The sequence below is a fragment of the Coregonus lavaretus genome (genome assembly GCF_964263955.1).
Source record: "Coregonus lavaretus genome assembly, contig: HAP1_SCAFFOLD_252, whole genome shotgun sequence".
Classification (NCBI taxonomy): domain Eukaryota; kingdom Metazoa; phylum Chordata; class Actinopteri; order Salmoniformes; family Salmonidae; genus Coregonus; species Coregonus lavaretus.
This window is the reverse complement of record NW_028162386.1, coordinates 430,530-457,344: the sequence shown is the minus strand read 5'-3', so window position 1 is coordinate 457,344 and position 26,815 is coordinate 430,530. Positions and strand designations below refer to the sequence as shown.

At 42.3% G+C, this 26,815-nt stretch overlaps 2 protein-coding genes across 3 annotated transcripts; both read left to right on the top strand.

The window, feature by feature from the left end:
* Nucleotides 1-148: 148 nt before the first annotated feature.
* LOC311119305 (uncharacterized protein) lies at nucleotides 149-15,268 on the top strand. Its single transcript, XM_084194027.1, has 5 exons — nucleotides 149-223; nucleotides 7,512-7,674; nucleotides 8,058-8,159; nucleotides 13,581-13,706; nucleotides 14,707-15,268. Exons 2-5 carry the CDS (start codon nucleotides 7,519-7,521, stop codon nucleotides 14,839-14,841), a joined length of 519 nt encoding a protein of 172 aa, XP_084050153.1. The 5' UTR covers nucleotides 149-223; nucleotides 7,512-7,518; the 3' UTR covers nucleotides 14,842-15,268.
* Nucleotides 15,269-16,611: 1,343 nt separating this feature from the next.
* LOC311119303 (uncharacterized protein) lies at nucleotides 16,612-22,678 on the top strand. 2 transcript variants are annotated; one of them, XM_084194024.1, is made up of 4 exons: nucleotides 16,612-16,770; nucleotides 17,008-17,109; nucleotides 19,437-19,562; nucleotides 22,449-22,678. In XM_084194024.1, exons 1-4 carry the CDS (start codon nucleotides 16,615-16,617, stop codon nucleotides 22,581-22,583), a joined length of 519 nt encoding a protein of 172 aa, XP_084050150.1. In that variant the 5' UTR covers nucleotides 16,612-16,614; the 3' UTR covers nucleotides 22,584-22,678. The 2 variants fall into 2 exon arrangements, with proteins under 2 accessions (XP_084050150.1, XP_084050149.1); XM_084194023.1 differs by having other exon boundaries at nucleotides 17,005-17,109.
* The last annotated feature ends 4,137 nt before the right edge of the window (nucleotides 22,679-26,815 follow it).

The following is a 26,815-nucleotide window of genomic DNA, read 5'->3' as shown; positions in this document are numbered from 1 at the left end:
TCAAGTCAGCAGCGGGAGTTTCTCCTCGGTCTGTGGTCTATTGCTCTAGCCTGCAGGACCTTCAAGTCAGCAGCGGGAGTTTCTCCTCGGTCTGTGGTCTATTGCTCTAGCCTGCAGGACCTTCAAGTCAGCAGCGGGAGTTTCTCCTCGGTCTGTGGTCTATTGCTCTAGCCTGCAGGACCTTCAAGTCAGCAGCGGGAGTTTCTCCTCCGTCTGTGTTGAGGTATGTGTTCAAATGTACATATGGTATAAACGTTTGGAAGAAGTAAAACTTCATGTAATTTTGATAGAATGTATTCCAACATTGTTGTGTTGCTAGCGAACCTTTTGATGAAATATTATGAAGCTGAAAGAGTTTTCTACCGAGTGGTGTAATGTTAGGCTAGCTAGCTACAGTACATGCTAGCAGGCTGTCTGTAACCTAGCTTCCCCTGTGCAGGCTTGACTTGTCCTCACGTTAGGTGAACATTGTGTGTCACATTGAGAAGTTGACCATGTTGACTTGTCCTCACGTTAGGTGAACATTGTGTGTCACATTGAGAAGTTGACCATGTTGACTTGACTTGTCCTCACGTTAGGTGAACATTGTGTGTCACATTGAGAAGTTGACCATGTTGACTTGACTTGTCCTCACGTTAGGTGAACATTGTGTGTCACATTGAGAAGTTGACCATGTTGACTTGTCCTCACGTTAGGTGAGCATTGTGTGTCACATTGAGAAGATGACCATGTTGACTTGTCCTCACGTTAGGTGAGCATTGTGTGTCACATTGAGAAGTTGACCATGTTGACTTGTCCTCACGTTAGGTGAGCATTGTGTGTCACATTGAGAAGTTGACCATGTTGACTTGACTTGTCCTCACGTTAGGTGAACATTGTGTGTCACATTGAGAAGTTGACCATGTTGACTTGACTTGTCCTCACGTTAGGTGAACATTGTGTGTCACATTGAGAAGTTGACCATGTTGACTTGACTTGTCCTCACGTTAGGTGAGCATTGTGTGTCACATTGAGAAGTTGACCATCCATTGTATTCACGGCCGGCCCGCTCATTAGACGGCAGATTGATGACTGCGGCCTTTTCTGAGTTAAACTGACCAAGACGCCCCCCCAAAATGACAGTTTCTCTCAACTAGTGGCATATGGGCTTTTTAGGTGAGCGTTGATACCGCCCTCTGATAAACAATGGCCACTTTGTCAAAGGCAGGGACGCTAAATATTTAGCTTGTCCATTCCCAGAGGATTGTTGGAGATGTATCGCCGCCGCACTCCACCAGAGGATTGTTGGAGATGTATCGCTGCCGCACTCCACCAGAGTATTGTTGGAGATGTATCGCTGCCGCACTCCACCAGAGTATTGTTGGAGATGTATCGCCGCCGCACTCCACCAGAGTATTGTTGGAGATGTATCGCTGCCGCACTCCACCAGAGTATTGTTGGAGATGTATCGCTGCCGCACTCCACCAGAGTATTGTTGGAGATGTATCGCTGCCGCACTCCACCAGAGGATTGTTGGAGATGTATCGCCGCCGCACTCCACCAGAGTATTGTTGGAGATGTATCGCTGCCGCACTCCACCAGAGGATTGTTGGAGATGTATCGCTGCCGCACTCCACCAGAGTATTGTTGGAGATGTATCGCTGCCGCACTCCACCAGAGTATTGTTGGAGATGTATCGCTGCCGCACTCCACCAGAGTTCCGTCAAAAACATAATCGAACATAAATCATGTAGCAGATATAGGATATGTTAGAAAGAGTATATGGCCATTTCTGTAGCCTACAGGCTGGAGATAAAATGTATGACAATGTAATGATGGACACTTTTTACATCATGCAGATTTCTCCTCCAGATTGGCGCAGCAGTCTAACGCTTTGAACACACCGACTGTGTCATTGTGCAAAATTGGATGCAGCATCATCTAGATATGTGTGCAACAAAAGTTAAACATTCACCTTCTGCTACCATTTCTGTCAACCCGTTTACACATACAGTTTGATGCATAAGTTCGATAAATCCAACGTATGCACCACACAGAATGCACTGCAACTGCCTCTGCAATGCTGCAAGGCAAACGCAGCGTTCCATTGGAAATTAATGAACTTCAGGAGTCCCATAGAGCGGCGCACAATTGGCCCAGCGTCGTTCGGGTTAGGGGATCATGGCGACTAGCTGATCATGGCGAAAAATAAAATCCTAATGCATTTCCCGCTGTGTAAACACATTGCAAATAGGCTCCTGATAAAGTTGGGTAGCTGATATTCAGCTTAAATAGCCAAGTTGATTAGTCACAGGAATCCGGACTAATAAAGCCAATGTAACGGCCTGTTTTATAAATGGTGGGCCTACCACATGGGGGGGCATTCATCCAATACCATTAAGGCCATCATGGTAGGCTACACCCCAGTAAGCACGAGCAAACGTATTTTTTTGGTAATGTCAAATCAAGTCAAATGTTATTTGCCACATGCTCTGAATACAACAGGTGTAGACCTTACAGTGAAATGCTAATTTACAAGCCCTTAACCAACAATGCAGTTTTAAGAAAAAAAGTGTTAAGTAAAAAATAATAATTAAAGAGCAGCAGTAAAATAAAATAACAGTAGGGAGGCTATATACAGGTGGTACCGGTACAGAGTCAATGTGCGGGGGCACCGATTAGTCGAGATAATATGTACACGTGTCCAGACCGGACCTCTTTTTTTGTTGATGTTTTACAAATGGTAGGCTTACAACATAGATGGGCATTCATAAAATGACATTTCAGGCAACACTATAGGCTCCACCTCAGGAAGCACGGACCGACACCAACGCCTTTTGGACTTCTTGTTTTGGTCCAGTCCGGACCCGCCTTGAGTTCCACATCCACAGACATTGGTTTTTGGTCCAGTCCGGACAAAATCTGAACCAATCACAGACGTCTATGTTTGGTTCAGATTGTTCCGGTCCGGACCATCCCTGATTTGGCCCAAACACAGACGTCTATAAATTACATATTTTCAACTTTCATTCAGAACCGAAAATGAACCTGATTTCAACATCTGGAAAATCTGTATTTTTCAATGTCCGGAAAAGAGGCCTTTTCAACGTCCTGGAAAATCTGTATTTTAAACCTACGGAAAATACATCTTCACCTTTCTTTCAGAGCCTAAATTGACTCCAACTTCAACGTCTGGAAAATTTTACACGTCTTTTCAATGTCATTTTTCTTACTGGGATTATTCTAGTTTTGCTTGGAGCCATTTTCTGACCGTTTTGTCTCTCCAAGGGCGGCAGAACAGCATAGACTGGCCCTGATTGTATTGCATCTATTTCATCCAGTCCAGGGATGGACACTGAACTAAAATAGAAATGTAACGTGTTTGTGTACATGTTTCATGAGCTGAAATAAAAGATCCCAACATTTTTCCATTTGCACAAAAAGCTTATGTCTCTCAATTTTGTGCACAAATTTGTTTGCATCCCTTTTAGTGAGCATTTCTCCTTTGTTTACATTTACATTTGAGTCATTTAGCAGATGCTCTTATCCAGAGCGACTTACAGTTAGTGAGTGCATACATACACATACATACATGTTTCATACTGGCCCCCCGTGGGAAACGAACCCACAACCCTGGCATTGCAAGCGCCATGCTCTACCAACTGAGCTACAGGGGACTAAGATAATCCATCCACCTGACAGGTGTGGCATTACAACAAGCTGATTAAACAGCATGATCATTACACAGGTGCACCTTGTGCTGGGGACAATAAAAGGCCACTCTAAAATGTGCAGTTTTGTCACAACACAATGCCACAGATGTCTCAAGTGACGAGATCCTGAGGCCCATTGTGGTGCCATTCATCCTCCGTCATCTCATGTTTCAGCGTGATAAAGCACGGCCCCATGTCGCAAGGATCTGTAAACAATTTCTGGAAGCTGAATATGTCCCAGTTCTTCCATGGCCAGCATACTCACCAGACATGTCACCCATTGAGCATGTTTGGGATGCTCTGGATCGACCTGTACGACAGCGTGTTCCAGTTCCCGCCAATATCCAGCAACTTCCCACAGCCATTGAAGAGGAGTGGGACAACATTCCACAGGCCACAGTCAACAGCCTGATCAACTCTATGCGAAGGAGATGTGTCGCGCTGCATGAGGCAAATGGCGGTCACACCAGAACTGACTGGTTTTCTGATCCACGCCCCGACTTAAAAAAAAAAAAGGGATCTGTGACCAATAGATGCATATCTGTATTCCCAGTCATGTGAAATCCATAGATTAGGGCCTAATTTCCTTATATGAACTGTATCGATGGGGCTGTAGTGGAGCGGGTCGAGAGTTTCAAGTTCCTTGGTGTCCACATCACCAACAAACTGTCATGGTCCAAACACACCAAGACAGTCATGAAGAGGGCACGACAATGCCTTTTCCCCCTCAGGAAACTGAAAAGATTTGGCATGGGTCCCCAGATCCTCAAAAGGTTCTACAGCTGCACCATCGAGAGCATCCTGACCGGTTGCATCACCGCCTGGTATGGCAACTGCTCGGCATCCGACCGTAAGGCACTACAGAGGGTAGTGCGTACGGCCCAGTACATCACTGGGGCCAAGCTTCCTACCATCCAGGACCTATATACTAGGCGGTGTCAGAGGAAGGCCCCAAAAATGGTCAAAGACTCCAGCCACCCTAGTCATAGACTGTTCTCTCTGCTACCGCACGGCAAGCGGTACCGGAGCGCCAAGTCTAGGTCCAAAAGGCTCCTTAACAGCTTCTACCCCCAAGCCATAAGACTGCTGAACAATTAATCAAATGGCCACCCGGACTATTTACATTGACCCCCCCCACCCCCCACCCCTCCCCCTTTGTATTTACACTGCTGCTACTTGCTGTTTATTATCTAAGCAGTCACTTTACCCCTACCTACATGTACAAATTACCTGGACTAACCTGTAGCCCCACACATTGACTCGGTACCGGTACCCACTGTACATAGCCTCATTATTGTTATTTTATTTTTTACTTTTATTTAGTAAATATTTTCTTAACTCTATTTCTTGAACTGCATTGTTGGTTAAGGGCTTGTAAGTAAGCATTTCACTAAGGTCTACACCTGTTGTGTTCGGCGCATGTGACAAATAAAATTTGATTTGAACTCAGTAAAATCTTTGAAATTGTTGCATGTTGCGTTTTATTTTTGTTCAGTACAGTTGTATTGTCTATTGCATTTCTATGTGGCCAGTTTGTCACTGTTTTCTAATATAGCTGGTGGCCTTTTGTAATGTGAAATGTTTGACACGTGTATTTGTAGAATGCAGAACTTTTATCACAACTAGAATATTATTACTTTGGAGTAATATTTAGATTCCTTGAATGTACAGTATCTGTCTGTCTGTGATTCTACTGAGGTGTGCACTGTCCAGCATTGAGAAGCTCACCACTCAATGTATTGCAGTTATTTGATATGATATACAGTTGAAGTCGGAAGTTTACATACACTTAGGTTGGAGTCATTAAAACTCGTTTTTCAACCACTCCACAAATTTCTTGTTAACAAACTATAGTTTTGGCAAGTCGGTTGGGACATCTACTTTGTGCATGACACAAGTAATCTTTCCCACAATTGTTTACAGACGGATTATTTCACTTCTAATTCACTGTATCACAATTCCAGTGGGTCAGAAGTTTACATACACTAAGTTGACTGTGCCTTTAAACAGCTTGGAAAATTCCAGAAAATGATGTCATGGCTTTAGAAGCTTCTGATAGGCTAATTGACATAATTTGAGTCAATTGGAGGTGTACCTGTGGATGTATTTCAAGGCCTACCTTCAAATTCAGTGCCTCTTTGCTTGACGTCATGGGAAAATCAAAAGAAATCAGCCAAGACCTCAGAAAATAAATTGTAGACCTCCACAAGACTGGTTCATCCTTGGGAGCAATTTCCAAACGCCTGAAGGTACCACGTTCATCTGTACAGACAATAGTACGCAAGTATAAACACCATGTGACCACGCAGCCGTCATATCGCTCAGGAAGGAGACGCGTTCTGTCTCCTAGAGATGAACGTACTTTGGTGCGAAAAGTGCAAATCAATCCCAGAACAACAGCAAAGGACCTTGTGAAGATGCTGGAGGAAACAGGTACAAAAGTATCTATATCCACAGTAAAACGAGTCCTATATCGACATAACCTGAAAGGCTGCTCAGCAAGGAAGAAGCCACTGCTCCAAAACCACCATAAAAAAGCCAGACTACGTTTGCAACTGCAGATGGGGACAAAGATCATACTTTTTGGAGAAATGTCCTCTGGTCTGATGAAACAAAAATAGAACTGTTTGGCCATAATGACCATCGTTATGTTTGGAGGAAAAAGGGGTCTGCTTGCAAGCCGAGGAACACCATCCCAACCGTGAAGCACGGGGTGGCAGCATCATGCTGTGGGGGTGCTTTGCTGCAGGAGGGACTGGTGCACTTCACAAAATAGATGGCATCATGAGAAAGGAAAATGATGTGGATATATTGAAGAAACATCTCAAGACATCAGTAAGGAAGTTAAAGCTTGGTCGCAAATTGGTCTTCCAAATGGACAATGACCCCAAGCATACTTCCAAAGTTGTGGCAAAATGGCTTAAGTACAACAAAGTCAAGGTATTGGAGTGGCCATCTCAAAGCCCTGACCTCAGTCCTATAGAAAATTTGTGGGCAGAACTGAAAAAGCATGTGCGAGCAAGGAGGCCTACAAACCTGACTCAGTTACACCAGCTCTGTCAGGAGGAATGGTCCAAAATTCACCCAACTTATTGTGGGAAGCTTGTGGAAGGCTACCCGAAACGTTTGACCCAAGTTAAACAATTTAAAGGCAATGCTACCAAATACTAATTGAGTGTATGTAAACTTCTGGCCCACTGGGAATGTGATGAAATAAATAAAAGCTGAAATAAATCATTCTCTCTACTATTATTCTGACATTTCACATTCTTAAAATAAAGTGGTGATCCTAACTGACCTAAGACAGGGAACTTTTACTTAAACTTCCGACTTCAACTGTAAACCTCTCTACCACTCTAACCCTAACATAACCCCAACTCAATACAGATATGATATAAACCTCTCTACCACTCTAACCCTAACTCAATACAGATATGATATAAACCTCTCTACCACTCTAACCCTAACATAACCCTAACTCAATACAGATATGATATAAACCTCTCTACCACTCTAACCCTAACATAACCCTAACTCAATACAGATATGATATAAACCTCTCTACCACTCTAACCCTAACTCAATACAGATATGATATAAACCTCTCTACCACTCTAACCCTAACTCAATACAGATATGATATAAACCTCTCTACCACTCTAACCCTAACTCAATACAGATATGATATAAACCTCTCTACCACTCTAACCCTAACTCAATACAGATATGATATAAACCTCTCTACCACTCTAACCCTAACTCAATACAGATATGATATAAACCTCTCTACCACTCTAATCCTAATATAACTCGGTACAGCTCAGAGATGCCGTCTAACGTGGAGATCAAGGCGAGGGTGAGCAATGCGACACGATTGGCAGAGAGAGCCAGCCAGCTAAGCCAATCAGAGGGCACAGTAATCCGCCAGCAGGACACGTTCTTTAACTGCAGCACCGGACGACTTAAACTACGCAACCTGATGGTACACAGACACACACAGACACACATAAACACACACACAAACATAAAAACACACACAAACATAGACACACACACAGACACACACACACAGACAGACACACACACACACACAGACATAAAAACACACACAGACAGACACACACACACACAGACAAACACACAGACACACAGACACAGACACACACACACAGACACACACAGACACACACAGACAGACACACCTACACACACAGACAGACACACCTACACACACAGACAGACACACACACACAGACAGACACAGACACACACACAGACACACACAAACACAAACACAGACACACACTCATACACAGACACACATAAACACACATGCTTTGGACTGACGTTTTGTTTGTCCAGCAGGATGGGAGGGGTCAGCTGATCTTCTATGAGAGACCAGATTGTGATGGGCCCAAGGTGTCCAACTACTCCATCTCTGATACACAGGATCCAGAGGGACTCAGAGTGAGTAGCTACTACAACACTACTCCATCTCTACTACACAGTGAGTAGCTACTACAACACTACTCCATCTCTACTACATTGAGTAGCTACTACAACACTACTCCATCTCTACTACACAGTGAGTAGCTACTACAACACTACTCCATCTCTACTACAGTGAGTAGCTACTACAACACTACTCCATCTCTACTACACAGTGAGTAGCTACTACAACACTACTCCATCTCTACTACACAGTGAGTAGCTACTACAACACTAATCCATCTCTACTACACAGTGAGTAGCTACTACAACACTACTCATCTCTGCTACACAATGAGTAGTGACTACAACACTACTCCATCTCTACTACACAGTGAGTAGCTACTACAATACTACTCCATCTCTACTACACAGTGAGTAGCTACTACAACACTACTCCATCTCTACTACACAGTGAGTAGCTACTACAACACTAATCCATCTCTACTACAGTGAGTAGCTACTACAACACTACATCTCTACTACAGTGAGTAGCTACTACAACATCTCTGCTACACAGTGAGTAGCTACTACAACACTACTCCATTTCTGCTACACAGTGAGTAGCTACTACAACACTACTCCATCTCTACTACACAGTGAGTAGCTACTACAACACTACTCCATCTCTGCTACACTATGAGTAGCTACTACAACACTACTCCATCTCTACTACTACACAGTGAGTAGCTACTACAACACTACTCCATCTCTACTACAGTGAGTAGCTACTACAACACTACTCCATCTCTACTACACAGTGAGTAGCTACTACAACACTACTCCATCTCTACTACACAGTGAGTAGCTACTACAACACTACTCCATCTCTACTACAGTGAGTAGCTACTACAACACTACTCCATCTCTACTACAGTGAGTAGCTACTACAACACTGCTCCAACTCTGCTACACAATGAGTAGCTACTACAACACTACTCCATCTCTACTACACAGTGAGTAGCTACTACAACACTACTCCATCTCTGCTACACAATGAGTAGCTACTACAACACTACTCCATCTCTACTACACAGTGAGTAGCTACTACAACACTACTCCATCTCTACTACACAGTGAGTAGCTACTACAACACTACTCCATCTCTACTACACAGTGAGTAGCTACTACAACACTACTCCATCTCTACTACACAGTGAGTAGCTACTACAACACTACTCCATCTCTACTACACAGTTAGTAGCTACTACAACACTACTCCATCTCTACTACACAGTGAGTAGCTACTACAACACTACTCCATCTCTACTACACAGTGAGTAGCTACTACAACACTACTCCATCTCTACTACACAGTGAGTAGCTACTACAACACTACTCATCTCTACTACACAGTGAGTAGCTACTACAACACTACTCATCTCTGCTACACAATGAGTAGTGACTACAACACTAATCCATCTCTACTACACAGTGAGTAGCTACTACAATACTACTCATCTCTACTACACAATGAGTAGTGACTACAACACTACTCCATCTCTACTACACAGTGAGTAGCTACTACAACACTAATCCATCTCTACTACACAGTGAGTAGCTACTACAATACTACTCCATCTCTACTACACAGTAAGTAGCTACTACACTACTACTCTATCTCTACTACACAGTGAGTAGCTACTACAACACTACTCCATCTCTACTACACAGTGAGTAGCTACTACAACACTACTCCATCTCTACTACAGTGAGTAGCTTTCTACAACACTACTCCATCTCTACTACACAATGAGTAGCTACTACAACACTACTCCATCTCTGCTACACAATGAGTAGCTACTACAACACTAATCAATCTCTACTACAGTGAGTAGCTACTACAACACTACTCCATCTCTACTACACAGTGAGTAGCTACTACAACACTACTCCATCTCTACTACACAGTGAGTAGCTACTACAACACTACTCCATCTCTACTACACAATGAGTAGCTACTACAACACTACTCCATCTCTGCTACACAATGAGTAGCTACTACAACACTACTCCATCTCTACTACACAGTGAGTAGCTACTACAACACTACTCCATCTCTACTACACAGTGAGTAGCTACTACAACACTACTCCATCTCTACTACACAGTGAGTAGCTACTACAATACTACTCCATCTCTACTACACAGTGAGTAGCTACTACAACACTACTCCATCTCTACTACACAGTGAGTAGCTACTACAACACTACATCTCTACTACAGTGAGTAGCTACTACAACACTAATCCATCTCTACTACAGTGAGTAGCTACTACAACACTACTCCATCTCTACTACAGTGAGTAGCTACTACAACATCTCTGCTACACAGTGAGTAGCTACTACAACACTACTCCATCTCTGCTACACAGTGAGTAGCTACTACAACACTACTCCATCTCTACTACACAGTGAGTAGCTACTACAACACTACTCCATCTCTACTACACAGTGAGTAGCTACTACAACACTACTCCATCTCTACTACAGTGAGTAGCTACTACAACACTACTCCATCTCTACTACAGTGAGTAGCTACTACAACACTGCTCCAACTCTGCTACACAATGAGTAGCTACTACAACACTACTCCATCTCTACTACACAGTGAGTAGCTACTACAACACTACTCCATCTCTGCTACACAATGAGTAGCTACTACAACACTACTCCATCTCTACTACACAGTGAGTAGCTACTACAACACTACTCCATCTCTACTACACAGTGAGTAGCTACTACAACACTACTCCATCTCTACTACACAGTGAGTAGCTACTACAACACTACTCCATCTCTACTACACAGTGAGTAGCTACTACAACACTACTCCATCTCTACTACACAGTTAGTAGCTACTACAACACTACTCCATCTCTACTACACAGTGAGTAGCTACTACAACACTACTCCATCTCTACTACACAGTGAGTAGCTACTACAACACTACTCCATCTCTACTACACAGTGAGTAGCTACTACAACACTACTCATCTCTACTACACAGTGAGTAGCTACTACAACACTACTCATCTCTGCTACACAATGAGTAGTGACTACAACACTAATCCATCTCTACTACACAGTGAGTAGCTACTACAATACTACTCATCTCTACTACACAATGAGTAGTGACTACAACACTACTCCATCTCTACTACACAGTGAGTAGCTACTACAACACTAATCCATCTCTACTACACAGTGAGTAGCTACTACAATACTACTCCATCTCTACTACACAGTAAGTAGCTACTACAATACTACTCTCTCTACTACACAGTGAGTAGCTACTACAACACTACTCCATCTCTACTACAGTGAGTAGCTTTCTACAACACTCCTCCATCTCTACTACACAATGAGTAGCTACTACAACACTACTCCATCTCTGCTACACAATGAGTAGCTACTACAACACTAATCAATCTCTACTACAGTGAGTAGCTACTACAACACTACTCCATCTCTACTACACAGTGAGTAGCTACTACAACACTACTCCATCTCTACTACACAGTGAGTAGCTACTACAACACTACTCCATCTCTACTACACAATGAGTAGCTACTACAACACTACTCCATCTCTGCTACACAATGAGTAGCTACTACAACACTAATCAATCTCTACTACAGTGAGTAGCTACTACAACACTACTCCATCTCTACTACAGTGAGTAGCTACTACAACACTACTCCATCTCTACTACACAGTGAGTAGCTACTACAACACTACTCCATCTCTGCTACACAGTGAGTAGCTACTACAACGCTACTCCATCTCTGCTACAGTGAGTAGCTACTACAACACTACTCCATCTCTACTACACAGTGAGTAGCTACTACAACACTACTCCATCTCTACTACAGTGAGTAGCTACTACAACACTACTCCATCTCTACTACACAGTGAGTAGCTACTACAACACTACTCCATCTCTACTACACAGTGAGTAGCTACTACAACACTACTCCATCTCTACTACACAGTGAGTAGCTACTACAACACTACTCCATCTCTACTACACAGTGAGTAGCTACTACAACACTACTCCATCTCTACTACACAGTGAGTAGCTACTACAACACTACTCCATCTCTACTACAGTAAGTAGCTACTACAACACTACTCCATCTCTGCTACACAGTGAGTAGCTACTACAACACTACTCCATCTCTGCTACACAGTGAGTAGCTACTACAACACTACTCCATCTCTGCTACAGTGAGTAGCTACTACAACACTACTCCATCTCTACTACACATTGAGTAGCTACTACAACACTACTCCATCTCTACTACAGTGAGTAGCTACTACAACACTACTCCATCTCTACTACACAGTGAGTAGCTACTACAACACTACTCCATCTCTGCTACAGTGAGTAGCTACTACAACACTACTCCATCTCTACTACACAGTGAGTAGCTACTACAACACTACTCCATCTCTACTACAGTGAGTAGCTACTACAACACTACTCCATCTCTACTACACAGTGAGTAGCTACTACAACACTACTCCATCTCTACTACAGTGAGTAGCTACTACAACACTACTCCATCTCTACTACACAGTGAGTAGCTACTACAACACTACTCCATCTCTACTACAGTAAGTAGCTACTACAACACTACTCCATCTCTGCTACACAGTGAGTAGCTACTACAACACTACTCCATCTCTGCTACACAGTGAGTAGCTACTACAACACTACTCCATCTCTGCTACAGTGAGTAGCTACTACAACACTACTCCATCTCTACTACACATTGAGTAGCTACTACAACACTACTCCATCTCTACTACAGTGAGTAGCTACTACAACACTACTCCATCTCTACTACACAGTGAGTAGCTACTACAACACTACTCCATCTCTGCTACAGTGAGTAGCTACTACAACACTACTCCATCTCTACTACACAGTGAGTAGCTACTACAACACTACTCCATCTCTACTACAGTGAGTAGCTACTACAACACTACTCCATCTCTACTACACAGTGAGTAGCTACTACAACACTACTCCATCTCTACTACAGTGAGTAGCTACTACAACACTACTCCATCTCTACTACACAGTGAGTAGCTACTATAACACTACTCCATCTCTACTACAGTGAGTAGCTACTACAACACTACTCCATCTCTACTACACAGTGAGTAGCTACTACAACACTACTCCATCTCTGCTACACAATGACTAGCTACTACAACACTACTCCATCTCTACTACAGTGAGTAGCTACTACAACACTACTCCATCTCTACTACAGTGAGTAGCTACTACAACACTACTCCATCTGAGGGAATGAGTGACTGGTTTAGTGTAGAGATGGCTGGTCATGAGGTGAGGTGGTGTATATTAATCTTAGTGTGTGTGTGTGTGTAGACTGTGTTGGCTGATTCTCTAGGGGTGAAGGGTGAGGTGAGGAAGGAGAGGAGGCTGTTCCTGGTTGGTCAGACGAGGGTTCACTTGGACACAGTGGAGGGCCTGGGACATTACATGGAACTAGAGGTAGATTCACCTGGCTGGGACATTACATATAACTAGAGGTAGATTCACCTGGCTGGTACATTACATATAACTAGAGGTAGATTCACCTGGCTGGGACATTACATATAACTAGAGGTAGATTCACCTGGCTGGGACATTACATATAACTAGAGGTAGATTCACCTGGCTGGGACATTACATATAACTAGAGGTAGATTCACCTGGCTGGGACATTACATATAACTAGAGGTAGATTCACCTGGCTGGGACACTACATATAACTAGAGGTAGATTCACCTGGCTGGGACATTACATATAACTAGAGGTAGATTCACCTGGCTGGGACACTACATGGAACTAGAGGTAGATTCACCTGGCTGGGACATTACATATAACTAGAGGTAGATTCACCTGGCTGGGACATTACATATAACTAGAGGTAGATTCACCTGGCTGGGACATTACATATAACTAGAGGTAGATTCACCTGGCTGGGACATTACATATAACTAGAGGTAGATTCACCTGGCTGGGACACTACATATAACTAGAGGTAGATTCACCTGGCTGGGACATTACATATAACTAGAGGTAGATTCACCTGGCTGGGACATTACATATAACTAGAGGTAGATTCACCTGGCTGGGACATTACATATAACTAGAGGTAGATTCACCTGGCTGGGACATTACATATAACTAGAGGTAGATTCACCTGGCTGGGACATTACATATAACTAGAGGTAGATTCACCTGGCTGGGACATTACATATAACTAGAGGTAGATTCACCTGGCTGGGACATTACATATAACTAGAGGTAGATTCACCTGGCTGGGACATTACATATAACTAGAGGTAGATTCACCTGGCTGGGACATTACATATAACTAGATTCACCTGGCTGGGACATTACATATAACTAGAGGTGTGTGTGTGTGTGTGTGTGTGTGTGTGTGTGTGTGTGTGTGTGTGTGTGTGTGTGTGTGTGTGTGTGTGTGTGTGTGTGTGTGTGTGTCTAGGTGGTGATGAGGGAGGACCAGAGGCCTGAGGAGGGGGAGGCGATAGCTCGCAGCCTGATGAAGGAGCTCGGTGTTGGGGATGACAGCCTGGTGACTGGGGCCTACCTGGACCTCTTGCTGGAAGGCCAGGGATAGAAACACACAGTGACCCTCCCATGCAGGACTAAAACATTCCCATACTGGAGTGTGAAAGCAACTGGAAAACTGTTTTTGTAATAAAAAGTAAAATAACAAAACTGTGTGTTATGTTTAATAAGGTCTAAGGGCCCCAGGGTTTCTACCAAGCTAACATATGGACTTTTTAAAAGATGGTCATGCCCCGTGTACTTCAGTTGGTAGAGCTAACTGTAAGGGGTTTCTACCAAGCTAACATATGGACTTTTTAAAGATGGTCATGCCAAGGATCATTTAGCTATTTGATTTTACATTTTAGGAGCCTTGTAGGTATACAAATGAATTTGAACAAACATTGAATTTGCCCTTCCTGCTATTAGCCATAGAAACCCATTGAATAACAGATTCATACATGGAAAAACAGTCAAAAAATGAATAAAAAGGAAGTTCTCTCTGAAGTGTCTGTCTCTATCTGAGAGATAAAAGAACCATCAGTGGAATGATCTGTATACCTTTGATGTGGAACATTCACTTCCATTCATTTTTCAGCCCGGCACTGGGTTACCTTCAGACGAGTCACGTGACACTTGTGGGGATGGTGTTTCCTGAGCGTCTCATCTTTCCATAGAGGGGTCATATTAGTGTGTAGCCCAAACTGCTTGTGAGAAGACTGATGTTCTGGATATTCTCCTGGTCTGTCAAACAGCGCTGTAGGTCTGCCTCCTTCCACCGCAGATGAGGAACGCCGACAGGCCAACAGCTCTATTATACAGAGGCCTGACCAGCTCTAGCATACAGAGGCCTGACCAGCTCTAGCATACAGAGGCCTGACCAGCTCTAGCATACAGAGGCCTGACCAGCTCTAGCATACAGAGGCCTGACCAGCTCTAGCATACAGAGGCCTGACCAGCTCTAGCATACAGAGGCCTGGCCAGCTCTAGCATACAGAGGCCTGACCAGCTCTATTATACAGAGGCCTGACCAGCTCTAGCATACAGAGGCCTGACCAGCTCTAGCATACAGAGGCCTGAACAGCTCTAGCATACAGAGGCCTGACCAGCTCTAGCATACAGAGGCAGACCAGCTCTAGCATACAGAGGCCTAACCCTAACTCTAACCCTAACATAACCCTAACTCAATACAGATATTATATAAACCTCTACCACTCTAACCCTAACTCAATGCAGATATGATATAAATCTCTCTACCACTCTAACCCTAACTCAATACAGATATGATATAAACCTCCCTACCACTCTAACCCTAACTCAATACAGATATTATATAAACCTCTCTACCACTCTAACCCTAACTCAATACAGATATGATATAAACCTCTCTACCACTCTAACCCTAACTCAATACAGATATGATATAAACCTCTCTACCACTCTAACCCTAACATAACCCTAACTCAATACATATATGAAATAAACCTCTCTACCACTCGAACCCTAACATAACCCTAACTCAATACAGATATGATATAAACCTCTCTACCACTCTAACCCTAACATAACCCTAACTCAATACAGATATGATATAAACCTCTCTACCACTCTAACCCTAACTCAATACAGATATGATATAAACCTCTCTACCACTCTAACCCTAACTCAGTACAGATATGATATAAACCTCTCTACCACTCTAACCCTAACATAACCCTAACTCAATACAGATATGATATAAACCTCTCTACCACTCTAACCCTAACATAACCCTAACTCAGTACAGATATGATATAAACCTCTCTACCACTCTAACCCTAATATAACTCGGTACAGCTCAGAGATGCCGTCTAACGTGGAGATCAAGGCGAGGGTGAGCAATGCGACACGATTGGCAGAGAGAGCCAGCCAGCTAAGCCAATCAGAGGGCACAGTAATCCGCCAGCAGGACACGTTCTTCAACTGCAGCACCGGACGACTTAAACTACGCAACCTGATGGTACACAGACACACATAAACACAGACACACACAGACAGACAAACACACAGACACACACACAGACACACACACAAACACACAGACACACACACACACAGAGACACACAGTCACACACACATAAAAACACAAACAGACACACACACACAGACACACACAAACACACATACAGACACACACTCATACACAGACACACATAAACACACATGCTTTGGACTGACGTTTTGTTTGTCCAGCAGGATGGGAGGGGTCAGCTGATCTTCTATGAGAGACCAGATTGTGATGGGCCCAAGGTGTCCAACTACTCCATCTCTAATACACAGGATCCAGAGGGACTCAGGGTGAGTAGCTACTACAACACTACTCCATCTCTACTACACAGTGAGTAGCTACTACAACACTACTCCATCTCTACTACAGTGAGTAGCTACTACAACACTACTCCATCTCTACTACACAGTGAGTAGCTACTACAACACTACTCCATCTCTACTACAGTGAGTAGCTACTACAACACTACTCCATCTCTACTACACAATGAGTAGCTACTACAACACTACTCCATCTCTACTACAGTGAGTAGCTACTACAACACTACTCCATCTCTACTACACAGTGAGTAGCTACTACAACACTACTCCATCTCTACTACAGTGAGTAGCTACTACAACACTACTCCATCTCTACTACACAATGAGTAGCTACTACAACACTAATCCATCTCTGTTACACAATGAGTAGCTACTACAACACTACTCCATCTCTACTACACAGTGAGTAGCTACTACAACACTACTCCATCTCTACTACACATTGAATAGCTACTACAACACTACTCCATCTCTACTACAGTGAGTAGCTACTACAACACTACTACATCTCTACTACACAATGAGTAGCTACTACAACACTAATCCATCTCTGCTACACAATGAGTAGCTACTACAACACTACTCCATCTCTACTACACAGTGAGTAGCTACTACAACACTACTCCATCTCTACTACACAGTGAGTAGCTACTACAACACTACTCCATCTCTACTACACAGTGAGTAGCTACTACAACACTACTCCATCTCTGCTACACAATGAGTAGCTACTACAACACTAATCCATCTCTACTACAGTGAGTAGCTACTACAACATTACTCCATCTCTACATCAGTGAGTAGCTACTACAACACTACTCCATCTCTGCTACACAATGAGTAGCGACTACAACACTACTCCATCTCTACTACACAGTGAGTAGCTACTACAACACTAATCCATCTCTGCTACACATTGAGTAGCTACTACAACACTAATCCATCTCTGCTACACAATGAGTAGCTACTACAACACTAATCCATCTCTACTACAGTGAGTAGCTACTACAACACTACTCCATCTCTACTACAGTGAGTAGCTACTACAACACTAATCCATCTCTACTACACAGTGAGTAGCTACTACAACACTACTCCATCTCTGCTACACAATGAGTAGCTACTACAACACTAATCCATCTCTACTACAGTGAGTAGCTACTACAACATTACTCCATCTCTACTACACAGTGAGTAGCTACTACAACACTACTCCATCTCTGCTACACAATGAGTAGCGACTACAACACTACTCCATCTCTACTACACAGTGAGTAGCTACTACAACACTAATCCATCTCTGCTACACAGTGAGTAGCTACTACAACACTAATCCATCTCTGCTACACAATGAGTAGCTACTACAACACTACTCCATCTCTACTACACAGTGAGTAGCTACTACAACACCACTCCATCTCTACTACACAGTGAGTAGCTACTACAACACTACTCCATCTCTACTACACAGTGAGTAGCTACTACAACACTACTCCATCTCTACTTCACAGTGAGTAGCTACTACAACACTACTCCATCTCTACTACACAGTGAATAGCTACTACAACACTACTCCATCTCTACTACACAGTGAGTAGCTACTACAACACTACTCCATCTCTACTACACAGTAAGTAGCTACTACAACACTACTCTTTCTCTGCTACACAATGAGTAGCTACTACAACACTAATCCATCTCTACTACAGTGAGTAGCTACTACAACATTACTCCATCTCTACTACAGTGAGTAGCTACTACAACACTACTCCATCTCTACTACACAGTGAGTAGCTACTACAACACTACTCCATCTCTGCTACACAATGAGTAGCTACTACAACACTAATCCATCTCTACTACAGTGAGTAGCTACTACAGCACTACTCCATCTCTACTACACAGTGAGTAGCTACTACAACACTACTCCATCTCTACTACACAGTGAGTAGCTACTACAACACTACTCCATCTCTACTACACAGTGAGTAGCTACTACAACACTACTCCATCTCTACTACACAATGAGTAGCTACTACAACACTACTCCATCTCTGCTACACAATGAGTAGCTACTACAACACTACTCCATCTCTACTACACAATGAGTAGCTACTACAACACTAGTCCATCTCTACTAAACAGTGAGTAGCTAATACAACACTACTCCATCTCTACTACAGTGAGTATCTACTACAACACTACTCCATCTGAGGGAATGAGTGACTGGTTTAGTGTAGAGATGGCTGGTCATGAGGTGAGGTGGTGTATATTAATCTTAGTGTGTGTTTGTGTAGACTGTGTTGGCTGATTCTCTAGGGGTGAAGGGTGAGGTGAGGAAGGAGAGGAGGCTGTTCCTGGTTGGTCAGACGAGGGTTCACTTGGACACAGTGGAGGGCCTGGGACACTACATGGAACTAGAGGTAGATTCACCTGGCTGGGACACTACATATAACTAGAGGTAGATTCACCTGGCTGGGACATTACATATAACTAGAGGTAGATTCACCTGGCTGGGACATTACATATAACTAGAGGTAGATTCACCTGCCTGGGACATTACATATAACTAGAGGTAGATTCACCTGGCTGGGACATTACATATAACTAGAGGTAGATTCACCTGGCTGGGACATTACATATAACTAGAGGTAGATTCACCTGGCTGGGACATTACATGGAACTAGAGGTAGATTCACCTGGCTGGGACATTACATATAACTAGAGGTAGATTCACCTGGCTGGGACATTACATATAACTAGAGGTAGATTCACCTGGCTGGGACATTACATATAACTAGAGGTAGATTCACCTGGCTGGGACATTACATATAACTAGAGGTAGATTCACCTGGCTGGGACATTACATATAACTAGAGGTAGATTCACCTGGCTGGGACATTACATATAACTAGAGGTAGATTCACCTGGCTGGGACATTACATATAACTAGAGGTAGATTCACCTGGCTGGGACATTACATATAACTAGAGGTAGATTCACCTGGCTGGGACATTACATATAACTAGAGGTAGATTCACCTGGCTGGGACATTACATATAACTAGAGGTAGATTCACCTGGCTGGGACATTACATATAACTAGAGGTAGATTCACCTGCCTGGGACATTACATATAACTAGAGGTAGATTCACCTGGCTGGGACATTACATATAACTAGAGGTAGATTCACCTGGCTGGGACATTACATATAACTAGAGGTAGATTCACCTGGCTGGGACATTACATATAACTAGAGGTAGATTCACCTGGCTGGGACATTACATATAACTAGAGGTAGATTCACCTGGCTGGGACATTACATATAACTAGAGGTAGATTCACCTGGCTGGGACATTACATATAACTAGAGGTAGATTCACCTGGCTGGGACATTACATATAACTAGAGGTAGATTCACCTGGCTGGGACATTACATATAACTAGAGGTAGATTCACCTGGCTGGGACATTACATATAACTAGAGGTAGATTCACCTGGCTGGGACATTACATATAACTAGAGGTAGATTCACCTGGCTGGGACATTACATATAACTAGAGGTAGATTCACCTGGCTGGGACATTACATATAACTAGAGGTAGATTCACCTGGCTGGGACATTACATATAACTAGAGGTAGATTCACCTGGCTGGGACATTACATATAACTAGATGTAGATTCACCTGGCTGGGACATTACATATAACTAGAGGTAGATTCACCTGGCTGGGACATTACATATAACTAGAGGTAGATTCACCTGGCTGGGACATTACATATAACTAGAGGTAGATTCACCTGGCTGGGACATTACATATAACTAGATGTAGATTCACCTGGCTGGGACATTACATATAACTAGAGGTAGATTCACCTGGCTGGGACATTACATATAACTAGAGGTAGATTCACCTGGCTGGGACATTACATATAACTAGAGGTAGATTCACCTGGCTGGGACATTACATATAACTAGAGGTAGATTCACCTGGCTGGGACATTACATATAACTAGAGGTAGATTCACCTGCCTGGGACATTACATATAACTAGAGGTAGATTCACCTGGCTGGGACATTACATATAACTAGAGGTAGATTCACCTGGCTGGGACATTACATATAACTAGAGGTAGATTCACCTGGCTGGGACATTACATATAACTAGAGGTAGATTCACCTGGCTGGGACATTACATATAACTAGAGGTAGATTCACCTGGCTGGGACATTACATATAACTAGAGGTAGATTCACCTGGCTGGGACATTACATATAACTAGAGGTAGATTCACCTGGCTGGGACATTACATATAACTAGAGGTAGATTCACCTGCCTGGGACATTACATATAACTAGAGGTAGATTCACCTGGCTGGGACATTACATATAACTAGAGGTAGATTCACCTGGCTGGGACATTACATATAACTAGAGGTAGATTCACCTGGCTGGGACATTACATATAACTAGAGGTAGATTCACCTGGCTGGGACATTACATATAACTAGAGGTAGATTCACCTGGCTGGGACATTACATATAACTAGAGGTAGATTCACCTGGCTGGGACATTACATATAACTAGAGGTAGATTCACCTGGCTGGGACATTACATATAACTAGAGGTAGATTCACCTGGCTGGGACATTACATATAACTAGAGGTAGATTCACCTGGCTGGGACATTACATATAACTAGAGGTAGATTCACCTGGCTGGGACATTACATATAACTAGAGGTAGATTCACCTGGCTGGGACACTACATATAACTAGAGGTAGATTCACCTGGCTGGGACATTACATATAACTAGAGGTAGATTCACCTGGCTGGGACACTACATATAACTAGAGGTAGATTCACCTGGCTGGGACATTACATATAACTAGAGGTAGATTCACCTGGCTGGGACATTACATATAACTAGAGGTAGATTCACCTGGCTGGGACATTACATATAACTAGAGGTAGATTCACCTGGCTGGGACATTACATATAACTAGAGGTAGATTCACCTGGCTGGGACATTACATATAACTAGAGGTAGATTCACCTGGCTGGGACATTACATATAACTAGAGGTAGATTCACCTGGCTGGGACATTACATATAACTAGAGGTAGATTCACCTGGCTGGGACATTACATATAACTAGAGGTAGATTCACCTGGCTGGGACATTACATATAACTAGAGGTAGATTCACCTGGCTGGGACATTACATATAACTAGAGGTAGATTCACCTGGCTGGGACATTACATATAACTAGAGGGGTGTGTGTGTGTGTGTGTGTGTGTGTGTGTCTAGGTGGTGATGAGGGAGGACCAGAGGCCTGAGGAGGGGGAGGCGATAGCTCGCAGCCTGATGAAGGAGCTCGGTGTTGGGGATGACAGCCTGGTGACTGGGGCCTACATGGACCTCTTGCTGGAAGGCCAGGGCTAGAAACACACAGTGACCCTCCCATGCAGGACTAAAACATTCCCATACTGGAGTGTGAAAGCAACTGGAAAACTGTTTTTGTAATAAAAAGTAAAATAACAAAACTGTGTGTTATGTTTAATAAGGTCTAAGGGCCCCGGGGTTTCTACCAAGCTAACATATGGACTTTTTAAAGATGGTCATGCCAAGGATCATTTAGCTATTTGATTTTACATTTTAGGAGCCCTGTAGGTATACAAATAAATTTGAACAAACATTGAATTTGGCCTTCCTGCTATTAGCCATAGAAACCCATTGAATAACAGATTCATACATGGAAAAACAGTCAAAAAATGAATAAAAAGGAAGTTTTCTCTGAAGTGTCTGTCTCTATCTGAGAGATATAAGAACCATCAGTGGAATGATCTGTATTCCTTTGATGTGGAACATTCACTTCCATTCATTTTTCAGCCCGGCACTGGGTTACCTTCAGACGAGTCACGTGACACTTGTGGGGATGGTGTTTCCTGAGCGTCTCATCTTTCCATAGAGGGGTCATATTAGTGTGTAGCCCAAACTGCTTGTGAGAAGACTGATGTTCTGGATATTCTCCTGGTCTGTCAAACAGCGCTGTAGGTCTGCCTCCTTCCACCGCAGATGAGGAACGCCGACAGGCCAACAGCTCTATTATACAGAGGCCTGACCAGCTCTAGCATACAGAGGCCTGACCAGCTCTAGCATACAGAGGCCTGACCAGCTCTAGCATACAGAGGCCTGACCAGCTCTAGCATACAGAGGCCTGACCAGCTCTAGCATACAGAGGCCTGACCAGCTCTAGCATACAGAGGCCTGACCAGCTCTAGCATACAGAGGCCTACCACTCTAACCCTAACTCAAAACAGATATTATATAAACCTCTCTACCACTCTAACCCTAACTCAATACAGATATGATATAAACCTCTCTACCACTCTAACCCTAACATAACACTAACTCAATACAGATATGATATAATCCTCTCTACCACTCTAACCCTAACTCAATACAGATATGATATAAACCTCTACCACTTTAACCCTAACTCAATACAGATATGATATAAACCTCCCTACCACTCTAACCCTAACTCAATACAGATATGATATAAACCTCTCTACCACTCTAACCCTAACTCAGTACAGATATAATATAAACCTCTCTACCACTCTAACCCTAACTCAAAACAGATATTATATAAACCTCTCTACCACTCTAACCCTAACTCAATACAGATATGATATAAACCTCTACCACTCTAACCCTAACTCAATACAGATATGATATAAACCTCTCTACCACTCTAACCCTAACTCAGTACAGATATGATATGAACCTCTCTACCACTCTAACCCTAACTCAAAACAGATATGATATAAACCTCTCTACCACTCTAACCCTAACTCAATACAGATATGATATAAACCTCTCTACAACTCTTAACCCTAACTCAATTCAGATATGATATAATCCTCTCTACCACTCTAACCCTAACATAACCCTAACTCAATACAGATATTATATAAACCTCTCTACCACTCTAACCCTAACATAACCCTAACTCAATACAGATATGATATAAACCTCTCTACCACTCTAACCCTAACATAACCCTAACTCAATACAGATATGATATAAACCTCTCTACCACTCTAACCCTAACTCAATACAGATATGATATATACCTCTCTACCACTCTAACCCTAACTCAATACAGATATGATATAAACCTCTACCACTCTAACCCTAACTCAATACAGATATGATATAAACCTCCCTACCACTCTAACCCTAACTCAATACAGATATGATATAAACCTCTCTACCACTCTAACCCTAACTCAAAACAGATATTATATAAACCTCTCTACCACTCTAACCCTAACTCAATACAGATATGATATAAACCTCTCTACCACTCTAACCCTAACTCAATACAGATATGATATAAACCTCTACCACTCTAACCCTAACTCAATACAGATATGATATAAACCTCTCTACCACTCTAACCCTAACTCAGTACAGATATGATATAAACCTCTCTACCACTCTAACCCTAACTCAAAACAGATATGATATAAACCTCTCTACCACTCTAACCCTAACTCAATACAGATATGATATAAACCTCTCTACAACTCTAACCCTGACTCAATTCAGATATGATATAATCCTCTCTACCACTCTAACCCTAACATAACCCTAACTCAATACAGATATTATATAAACCTCTCTACCACTCTAACCCTAACATAACCCTAACTCAATACAGATATGATATAAACCTCTCTACCACTCTAACCCTAACATAACCCTAACTCAATACAGATATGATATAAACCTCTCTACCACTCTAACCCTAACTCAATACAGATATGATATATACCTCTCTACCACTCTAATCCTAACTCAATTCAGATATGATATAAACCTCTCTACCACTCTAACCCTAACATAACCCTAACTCAATACAGATATGATATAATCATCTCTACCACTCTAACCCTAACTCAATACAGATATGATATAAACATCTCTATCACTCCAACCCTAACTCAAGACAGATATGATATAAACCTCTCTACCACTCTAACCCTAACATAACCCTAACTCAATACAGATATGATATAAACATCTCTATCACTCTAACCCTAACTCAATACAGATATGATATAAACCTCTCTACCACTCTAACCCTAACATAACCCTAACTCAATACAGATATGATATAAACCTCTCTACCACTCTAACCCTAACTCAATACAGATATGATATAAACCTCTCTACATTTAAATTTTTACATTTTAGTCATTTAGCAGACGCTCTTATCCAGAGCGACTTAGTTAGTGAGTGCATACATAATTTATGTTTTATTTTTCATGCAGGCCCCCCATGGGAATCGAACCTACCACTAAAACCCTAACATAACCATAACTCAATACAGATATGATATAAACCTCTCTACCACTCTAATCCTAACTCAGTACAGATATGATATAAACCTCTCTACCACTCTAACCCTAACTCAATACAGATATGATATAAACCTCTCTACCACTCTAACCCTAACTCAATACAGATATGATATAAACCTCTACCACTCCAACCCTAATATAACCCTAACTCAATACAGATATGATATAAACCTCTCTACCACTCTAACCCTAACTCAATGCAGATATGATATAAATCTCTCTACCACTCTAACCCTAACTCAATACAGATATGATATAAACCTCCCTACCACTCTAACCCTAACTCAATACAGATATGATATAAACCTCTCTACCACTCTAACCCTAACTCAGTACAGATATGATATAAACCTCTCTACCACTCTAACCCTAACTCAGTACAGATATGATATAAACCTCTCTACCACTCTAACCCTTACTCAATACAGATATGATATAAACCTCTCTACCACTCTAACCCTAACTCAATACAGATGTGATATAAACCTCTCTACCACTCTAACACTAACATAACCCTAACTCAATACAGATATGATATAAACCTCTCTACCACTCTAACCCTAACTCAATACAGATATGATATAAACCTCTCTACCACTCTAACCCTAACTCAATACAGATATGATATAAACCTCTCTACCACTCTAACCCTAACATAACACTAACTCAATACAGATATATAATCCTCTCTACCACTCTAACCCTAACTCAATACAGATATGATATAAACCTCTCTACCACTCTAACCCTAACTCAATACAGATGTGATATAAACCTTTCAACCACTCTAACACTAGCATAACCCTAACTCAATACAGATATGATATAAACCTCTCTACCACTCTAACCCTAACTCAATACAGACATGATATAAACCTCTCTACCACTCTAACCCTAACATAACCCTAACTCAGTACAGATATGATATAAACCTCTCTACCACTCTAACCCTTACTCAATACAGATATCATATAAACCTCTCTACCACTCTAACCCTAACTCAATACAGATATGATATAAACCTCTCTACCACTCTAACCCTAACATAACCCTAACTCAATACAGATATGATATAAACCTCTCTACCACTCTAACCCTAACTCAGTGCAGATATGATATGAACCTCTCTACATTTACATTTTTACATTTTAGTCATTTAGCAGACGCTCTTATCCAGAGCGACTTACAGTTAGTGAGTGCATACATAATTTATGTTTTATTTTTCATGCTGGCCCCCCATGG